This window comes from Onychomys torridus, chromosome 8 (genome assembly GCF_903995425.1).
Source record: "Onychomys torridus chromosome 8, mOncTor1.1, whole genome shotgun sequence".
NCBI classification, from domain to species: domain Eukaryota; kingdom Metazoa; phylum Chordata; class Mammalia; order Rodentia; family Cricetidae; genus Onychomys; species Onychomys torridus.
This window is the reverse complement of record NC_050450.1, coordinates 70,367,885-70,377,569: the sequence shown is the minus strand read 5'-3', so window position 1 is coordinate 70,377,569 and position 9,685 is coordinate 70,367,885. Positions and strand designations below refer to the sequence as shown.

Below are 9,685 nucleotides of genomic sequence, written 5' to 3'. Positions count from 1 at the left end.
ACTGTCTCAAACAAACAAGCAAAAAAGAACTGATATCCATGAAAAATACACTTTCAAATCCGATTATTTAAATGTAGCATGTTTTAAAATGTTAATATTTTAATTAGTCTATATTAATTATGCAAAACAATGGATTGTATCATGACATTTTCCCACATGTCTATAAGGTGCTTTGATCATATTTACCCATCTATTATCCTCAGTTATCCCCATCCTGTTCCATCCCATTCCTCAATAATCTGACATCTACTTTCATGCCCCCCTTTTAAGATTTTGCATATTCAAGAAATTACACAACCTCTTCAAGTCTGGCTTATTTCACTGAACATAATGACTACCAGTTCCATCCATAACTAAATGAAGCCAAGTCCTGGAGGAATGGTGCCAAGATGAGTTCCGAGCACATCTTAGGAATGGAGAATGAATCAAGCACGCCCTTGTCTCTGAGTTAGTCTCAAAAGAGAGGATTGTTTATGGTTTTGGAGTTTGGAGGATTTGGTCCAGGTGCTTTGTGGCATCCTGGACCCACTTCTTCTTGGGGTCAGCACAGATCTCTTTGCCCAACTTGGTCTTGAAGCTGCAGAAGAGAGCAAATAGAGAATGGGAAACAATGAAAATTCTCCCCCTTTCAAACCCTCTCAGATCATTTGCTATGGGGTACAGAGGTCACTGTGGTACAAAACAATGGTCAGAGGAAGGATGGGACTCCAGGCTTGGCTTCCCTTCATCTGGAAAAACTAATATGGCCAGGAGCCAGCTCCCATGCAGAGAGCTGGGAATAAACGCCTTTTGCGCTGTGAAAGCTCATGGATTAGGTTACAGATGTCAAACTGTCTGATTCATTAATCAAGACAGCTCTTGACTGTGTGCCTTGGAAATGAGTTTGGGGCCAGAAGTCTGTGTGTCATGGTGGGAGTGGGGGTTGTCTACTCACAGTATGGCTTTCAGGGTGCATCTGCTGTTGGAGATTTTTTTGTAGCTCTTCAGTAGTGATTTGGGAATCTTCTTACTGGTCATAACAAAGCAGCAGGTAGATGGGATAGAGCCTAAGTTTGGGGAGAAGAGAATGGACAGGAAGAATGAGCCATCTGTGATCCATGGGTATTTTCAGACAGGACTTGGTAGGAAGAAAGTTAGGAGGAGATAAAAGTACATCATGGTTGGGGAGATGAAATCATGAAGCCCTGTACCTTTGACGTGGTACACTCCCCTCCCCCATGGTCCTCTGCAAAGTGGGGACCCATTATCTCTGACAAGGTGTAATGGACATTATATTGGTAAACTGTGATATATTGCTGAGCTCTCTGAGATACTGGCTCTGGAAGCAAGTTTACCCCCTCCCCACATGCATTTCAGACCTAAGCATGTCTATGTCAAGTTTTCCCCAAGACTTGTCTGGTGAGGGGATGAGTGTCTAACTCTGTGACAGAGAGGAGAGAACAGCAGCACAGACCATGAGGAACAGTAGTGTGCCCCAGAGAATAGCTGGAAGGGAAATGGTCACTAACAGGACTTGGAGAAGTACTTGGTGGGGGCCTCCAGCTGACTGCCTCAGGGGCTTTTTCAGCCAGTTTCTGCTGGTTTTCAGTCCCCAGTTTGATGATGTTACCTTTATCTTATAATTTTCTCTTTAGGGAGGGGCATTTCTTTTGAGCACTGGACCTGGTGGTTCTGTCTCTGTCTCTGTCTGTCTGTCTCTCTCTCTCTCTCTCTCTCTCTCTCTCTCTCTCTCTCTCTCTCTCTCTCTGTGTGTGTGTGTGTGTGTGTGTGTGTGTGTGTGTGTGTGTGACTTTTATTTTTACCATTATTTTGACCTGGTATGCATTTAAGAAGTACACTCACCCATTCAAAACTTCAAATGTTGCTGTACAGACCACTCCCCAGGCAATGCAGAATATAATTGGCACTGTCAGCAGGAGCTAATAGCAGCCATTTCTATTTCAAAGGAGTGACTCTCATTTGTTTTAAAGGAGGCATGGACAATGAGAACCAGTGACAGAGGGAATAACAATGTGCCCATACACATCTGGCTTCCCTCTGTCCACCACTGAAACAAGGGAATGACCATCTTTTGAACCTAGAACAGTAATTTCAGGGTTAACATGTAAAGATTTTGTCTCTCTGTGAACATTTCCTTTGGCCTTTTCTTGTTTACAGAGTGTTCACTGATCAAGGTCATTGACTTCCATGCAGGCCCTGGCCACAGTGCTAGGACTTTCTTAAGATGGTAAGAGCAGGAGGGAGAAAAATTTTTTTAAAAAAATCAAGTGGTAAGACAGTTTGTCTGCAAACAGCATAAACAGACAAACAAAATCCAAAACCAAAAATACTTGGTAGCTTAGTAACATGCATGGTCAAGCAATGTTAATTTGCTACACAGTAACATGTATATAATTTGCATTCAACTATTATTTTTTACAGAAACTAATTTTTAAAGTAACTAGATGAGAGGGTTTAAAAGAATGTAAATATGATATTTTGTCTTCTATTAAATGGGTAAATTAAAAAAGTGAAGATAGCTTTTGGGTGATAAGACAAAATAAAAAAGCTTAATTCATGTCACAGGAGGTATGAGTGAATTGTACAAGGTGCATGGAGAATGGGATTTAAAGATCCTATAGGTGTGATGACTGAAAGTTATTAAAATTCCTACAAGTATTGATCTGCTCATGGCAACATTTACAAAAACTCATTCAAAAACAAAAATGCATGTTTAATCAAGGTAGTTATTTGTACCTTTGCTAACTTTGTTAGTCTGGTTCATACTTGGGAAAACTATGTTTAAGCAAAATCAGGATTTCTTTAAAATTCTCTTTGTCTAAGCTTTATTTAAGTGTTACACAAAATTTAACAATATAGGAATGGTAAGGCTGCCCTCCTGGGTGTCTGGAAACCACAGCTTAGAAGCTTACATCATCCTGGAGAAGAGGGCCAGAAGCTAGAAGCAATATTTGCCTGTGGCCTCTGAGGGATATTGGGATCCCTCTAAGCCACCAGTCCTCTTGATTGGAGAGACCACAGAATCTCCAGAGACTGGAGGTAAGCAGTGTGTACCCTGCAGGAAGGAGAGTCGCCAGAACCCCACATGTTTCCTATGCTTCTGAAGGAAGCCATATGGGCAGCAGGATCTGACCCCTCACTACAGAGAGCACAGTAACTGGAAACAAACAAAGCCATGGAGCAAGGAGCTTCTCCAAGCACCCAAGAGCAATGGCCTAAGGAGTACCTGCGACTTAAAAAGAAGTTTTTCTATGGTTAACCACATTTTCTTATACAGCCAACATAAACGATAGTATAACCACAATGGAGACAGCCATCCAGATGACCAGTTTGAGCCAGTCTAAAAAGGGCAATCTGTTAAATTCCATAAAGTTACTAACTGGTTTAATCTGTCCGATATTAAGTCCTGTATCCCATAAGACACCCAAAACTACAAAAGAAGAATGGCCCACTACAAAACAAGCCAGCTAAGGACTTACACTTTCTCTTTAAAAAACACCCCCGACTCCAGATAAACATCTGTGCATACCAGGTATGTATTTATTTGTCTGCAAAGCCATTCTTAAACACTCCCTGCCTCCTTAAATGGCAAAACAGGCATGTTTCTTCCATAAATCATTCAGAAGACATCAGACCCTTCACCATCATACTATTTTAATTCTACTTAGTTTCTTTGGTCCTTCATTTATGATTGATGTCATCCAGATTCCAAGCCCTAAAACGTCAAATAATGTAGACAAAAGCTGCTAACTCCTGACCACCATGCTCGCTTCCTTCTGCTGAGGGCTGCTGGGTCACCCAGAAGAGTGCCATACATTCATTCCACAGTGTATTAAATCAATCCACCTTATTTGTCCCCAAATAACAGACATAGCACTGCCATATAACAACATGCAAGAAATTTAGGGCTAAACACATTGTACATTATATTGCTCAGTTGTTATGTGTTCTTTGAGCTCACTAAAAGCTAGCTCTGGAAGTAGACTTGCTTCCCCACCTCAATTTCTGACCAAAACATGTCTATCTCACAGAGTTTTTAAAGATCTCTTTGATTGATGATGGACTAGCCGCCCTGCTCCCAAACTCTGTGTCAGGAAAGGTGGAACATCAGACCCAAGAGCAAAAATATTATGTCCTTAAGAACAGTTAAAAAATGAATTGTTGCCAACAGAGGTTATTATTGTTTCTCCTCTGATACAAAAGTGCTTGCCACGAAAAAGAGAAACCAGATGTTCAGCCACGGGAAGTTCATCCATGGAAGAAAGCGCAAAAGGGGAACTACCTGTTCCTATCTTCCAGTCAGTTTCAGATGGATGTTATAAGCCTCCAACTTAGCAGTGTACTTTCTGTTATTACTTGCTCTTTGGTTTGGAAGCCTCACGTGAGGGATCTCAGCTGTTGGAAACCCCAAATGAGTGTCTTAAAGGGGCTTGCCTAGTCAATTTCTGCTGAAGGTTTTGAACACTAGAGTTGATATTTTGCTCTCTCTCTCTCTCTCTCTCTCTCTCTCTCTCTCTCTCTTCTTTTCCTTTGACTTGATATGTACTTAATAAACTCACTCATTTAAAACCCCAAACATGGCTGTCAGAGACCATTCTCTCCTGGCTGGAACACAGGGGCACAGAAAAGGCCCATCACTCTGATACTTAAGAGAAGTGCACAGTGATGTGATAGTCTCAGAACCAGTCATCAAATACTCTCCACTGTCTGTTCTCTAGGCACATGTGGGCTTTTACTGTGGGCCATTTTTGTTGCCTGGAGGCATTAATGAGTGTGGTCAGTAAGGGAGAAGAAGAAATGGCATGTGATACTTCTGAGCATGCAAGTGTTGCCCATGGAGCCCGTGAGCACTCTTCCTCTGCTCCCATAACCAGTCTGCAAACCTGAGTATATGGCACAGAAGCCAAGCACACACATTATGATAATTTGCTATGGACCCTTGATTTGATTTAGACTATCTGTTACTGCAGCATGTATTAATTCACACCCACTAATCCAAAAGTAAGGAATCCAAAGATAGGAAAAAGGGGTTAAGACACAAACACCTACAACAGGATCCTAAACAGTCAAGATGAACTCTTTTGAGCTGATGTCTCAGGACCCCCCTCCCCATTTTGCCACTGTTGCTATCTTAAAATCCTGCAGAAACTTTTCCTCCAAAATAGGTCCTTCCACATCGTCACCACTATCCAAATGCTCACTGTGCCATACCCAGGCACGGTGAGGGGAGCTGACTGTGGATGTACTTGGCAACTGCTGCAATGATCATGTCAGAGAGAGAGAGAGAGAGAGAGAGAGAGAGAGAGAGAGAGAGAGAGGAATGTGGACCAATGTCAGTTCTGGCTGTTTGATTGGGGTTCCTTGTCCCATCTTTAAGTTGCAGAGTTAGCAGTGAATCTCTGAAGACTCACTCTCATCTGGATTGAGAAATGTCTGGCTTCCCCCAAAGAAAAGAAGGGACTTACCTGGGTGAGCCAGCACCTGGGAAGTGAAGCCAGTGGCCACAAGCAGCAGGCACAGAAGCCCTGTGGAGATCTGCATGGTGGAGGGAAACAGTTGGAAGTTGCTGCGCTGATCTCAGCCTCTCTGCTCTGCTGGCTAATCTGTCTACCTTTATAAGGAGCAGAGTGGGTGGAAGCTTCCAGAGAAGACTTTGCCTGCAGAAGGTCATGAAGGAGGGGTCTTGAGCAGTGGAGCACAGGCCAGCTCCTGGAATGACAGCAAGACCGAAGAAACAAATCCATGGGTGGGACTTGGCATCTGCCTGGGGATAGGAGTGAAAGCAAGATTATGTGATTATGAAATGTAATTTTACCATTATGCAGCATGACAAAGAAGCCAGGGAATGACATGGGGAAACCAGAAGGTTTTAAGAGTCCTCTGCGGTCTCTATGTTTACCTGGTGGCATGAAGGAATTTGGAGGCCCAGAAGGTCCCCACAATGTGCCCGCTCAGATGCAGAAAGAGTTTAGTGTCATAGCTCTGAACATTGCTGCATTATGTGACTCAGAAAACAGGACATGATAGTCTTGCTTGCCAGTGGCCAGACAATCTTAGTGCCCAGGAACTTAGCATCATGGAAGGCAGCAAATGTAGGGACAGCTAGGATCATACTTGGCTTAAGCTACACACACAGCCACACACACACAAACACAGAGACAGACAGCCAGCCTCTCTCCCTCCCTCTCTCTCTCTCTCTCTCTCTCTCTCTCTCTCTCTCTCTCTCTCTACCATCCAATGCATGATTCGGTGTGCATATGATGGAAACTAGATACATCATGGGGAATGACTGTGGACAGCAAGCAAAGGCTTACATAAGTTTAGCCTGCCAATCAAAATAGAAAGTATCCAATGCCCCTGCCCTGTCAGCCAACTCCACCTGCTGGACCCTCAGAAGGAAACCCAGGGGGAATGATAACTTGAGACTCTGAAGCAGTCTTGCTGAGAGCCCAGGGCTGACTTGTAGCACTTCTGTGTTATAGCTGCTCTGGGCCTTGTCTATTTTGTGCTTTTGTACAAAACCTCTTGCTGCTCTTCCTTACCCCGAGTACAGTACTGTGAGAACCCTAAAACACCTGATCCAGACACTGGCCACCAATGACAAAGACCTTTCATCAAAATAATAAGCTAATGTCTACTGACCTTGACTCACCCCCATACACACACACAAGCAGAACCCTTAAAATCTTTATTTCAATAAAAACACCTTAAGTGAATTTGATATTCATACCTAATTGAAAATTACTGATCTAGAAGATGGGAGATTAAAATGCAGGGAAAAGACAGGGCTGAGTAAATATCTTAAATATAAAAAGTCAAAATACCAACTGATAACATTTTTCTATGATTGCCTGGTGTCCCCAGGCAAAGCACCTCCAGTACTCAGGTAAATAGAAACATCAGGAAAACAGAGACAGAAAGGCACCTCACACAAAAATACCATTTCAGAAAATTTTATACTGATTTAACGTGGGCAATGATGGTCACTTGCTCAATTTGTCACTTCTGGTGTCAGCACCAAAAGGAACATCAATTGATTATAATCATTCTGATAAATTAAATAGTAAGTCTGTTATTGCTGTCCAAGGGCCTCTGAAAATAAATATTTTAAAAATATTTTTAAAAAATTATTAGCTGCAAAGAACATCTTGGCATTGGCATGCATTCCATTTCTCGTTGAGAGTTTACTGTTAGCAACTGAAAAAGTTGACAGGTGACTCAAACAGTTAAATGAGGATAATTGATGTTAAGAAACAAGAGTTAGGCACTCATTTGGAAGTCGCAGAAAAACATTTAAAGTAAAAAATTAACAAGTTTTTATGACTATCAAGAACCATGTATCATTCATAAGTGAGAAAATCGACAAAATTACTATAGAAAATGCTTGCAGGAAAAAAACCAAACACATTCTAGACCAGTATAAATTTTTAATCTAATGATATTTTCTTCTTATGAAAAATGCTAATTTTGGTTACTATATTAGTCAGTGTTCTATTGCTATGAAGAGACAGCACCACCATGGCATCTCTTATAAAAGAAAGCATTTATTTGGGGCTGGCTTACAGTTTCAGAGGTTTAGGCCATTATTGGCATGTTGGGAAGCATAGTGGAATGCAGACAGACATGGTGCTGGGGAGGTAGCTGAGAGTTCTACATCTGGATCTGCAAGCATTCTGCAGGCATCAGGAAGAACGAGACACGGAACCTGGTTTGAGCTTTTGAAACTCCAAAGTACCCCCAGCAGTACACCTCTTTCACACCTACCCCACCAAGGCCACACTACCTAATCCTTCTCAAGTAGTGACACTCCCTGATGGCTAAGCATTCATATATATATAGCCATTCTTATTCAAACAACCACAGTGACCAAATCCAAAGAAAGATCATTTTATAATAAAGCGTTTTTCTTTCTCCTTTGAGAATTTTACACATGCAAACAATGGGTTTTGATTAGATCCACTCCCTACTTCCACCCTTGACCTTGGGTTTTTTGTTTGTTTGTTTGTTTGTTTGTTTGTTCTTTTATGCATTTTAAAACTCGTTGCTTAGCCGCTGAAGCCCTTTTCAAATCAAAGCAAAATAAACTATATATCAGATATATTGCCCTGGAGCCAGTCTGTGTGTAACAGAACAGGTGACTGGTGTCCTCACACCGTCAGGAATCAAGGGACACATAGAAAGCCTTCTAGTTTGTCCTCATCCCCTGAACACACGGCAGACAAGGTGTTTAATGTCTTCAACACATCACAGACAAGGAACACAAGATCCACTTACATTCGTCTATGCAGAACCCTAGGCTCCCCTGTGGGAGCGGTGGCAGCGGCCAGGAGAGGCAACACCTTAAATACGGCAGCTGCAGTAAATTACTGGGTTGAAAGCTAGCACAGGGGTGCCACGTGGTTGGTTCCTGGCTTTTCTGGTACAGCCCCAGATCATATTGCCTGATCTGTAAAGGTTACATGGGAAGACGTGTTAAGAAAGACTTGGGTTAGAAAAAGGAAGTACTCTGGTGACTTCTGACCTATAAGAATCATCTGCTAGTAGTCAGCAATTACTTAAAAGGGGGCCAAATGGAAGCCAATACACTTGATCTTTCCTGTTTTCTTTTCTTGTTCTTTTTTCTTTTGGTTTTTCGTGACAGAGTTTCTCTGTGTAGTTTTGGTGCCTGTCCTGGATCTTGATCTGTAGACCAGGCTGGCCTGGAACTCACATCTGGCTCTGCCTCCTGAGTGCTGGGATTAAAGGCGTGTGCCACCACCACCTTTCCTGTTTCTTGCTGCTCAGTTACAGGTGATCTAGCATAGTGGGGACAGTGGATCCAGGATGCCTGAAATGCTATGACTCTGTTACTGATAAGCTTCATGGATGGCTTATCTACTGATAAGTTATGGATGGCTTATCTGCTCTCCCTCTACTAGGCTGAGATGGGAAGGATAATCAATTCTACCTCAAAGGGTTATTATGAGGATTAAACTCATTAATATAGAAAGTACTTGAAAGAATGGCCATCTTTCGGTAGTTTCTCAGCACCTGGCTGTTAAGGATTGATCATTAGAAAGTAGATTTTGTGGGCCAAGGAATGCTAGAAAGAGACTGTCTAGATAGACAACGTCCCCATTTGCCTCTCAGATTTCCTACTATTTCCAAGGAAGACAGCATCCCCTAGAGATGGATGTAGAAATTCCTGTGTTGCACATGGGGGAGGCCTGGCATTCCAGAAACTGAGTCAGTGTAAAATATTTTGAACATTTCTGACCTCAGAGGTGCCTGGATGATGTCATTATATGATTATACACACTTAGCAGGAATAACTTTATAGTTCATTTGGGAGAATAGTGTGACTTTTTTTTTCTATTTTTCTACCAAGCTCCGGATTTCGATAGTAATCCAGAAACCTCAATGAGAGTAAGTAAAATAAATATTGAGACATTGAAGTTCAGCAGCTGTTCCTTCCAACTGCCTGGCTGTTGACAGGGGTAAGAAGTGGGGCTCCTCTGATCTTTCCAGCTGTCACCAGGAAAGGACACCCCACTCAACTGCAATGTGAGTCTGTGTCTGGTGAACTGATGGAGGAAGGTTTGGTCAGGGAAGGACAGGCTCTAGGTCCCCCAGTAGGAAAACACAATCTTAGATTTTTCAGTGTTCTTCTGAGGAATGCAGAGAAGAGCAGGGAAAGATCCCTGGA

The 9,685-nt window shown here is 42.3% G+C and overlaps 1 protein-coding gene across 1 annotated transcript; it reads right to left on the bottom strand.

The window, feature by feature from the left end:
• Positions 1-471: 471 nt before the first annotated feature.
• LOC118589921 (eotaxin) lies at positions 472-5,541 on the bottom strand. The gene is made up of 3 exons (XM_036197621.1): positions 5,466-5,541; positions 935-1,046; positions 472-577 (listed from the first exon to the last, which is right to left on the bottom strand). Exons 1-3 carry the CDS (start codon positions 5,539-5,541, stop codon positions 472-474), a joined length of 294 nt encoding a protein of 97 aa, XP_036053514.1.
• Between the last annotated feature and the right edge of the window lie 4,144 nt (positions 5,542-9,685).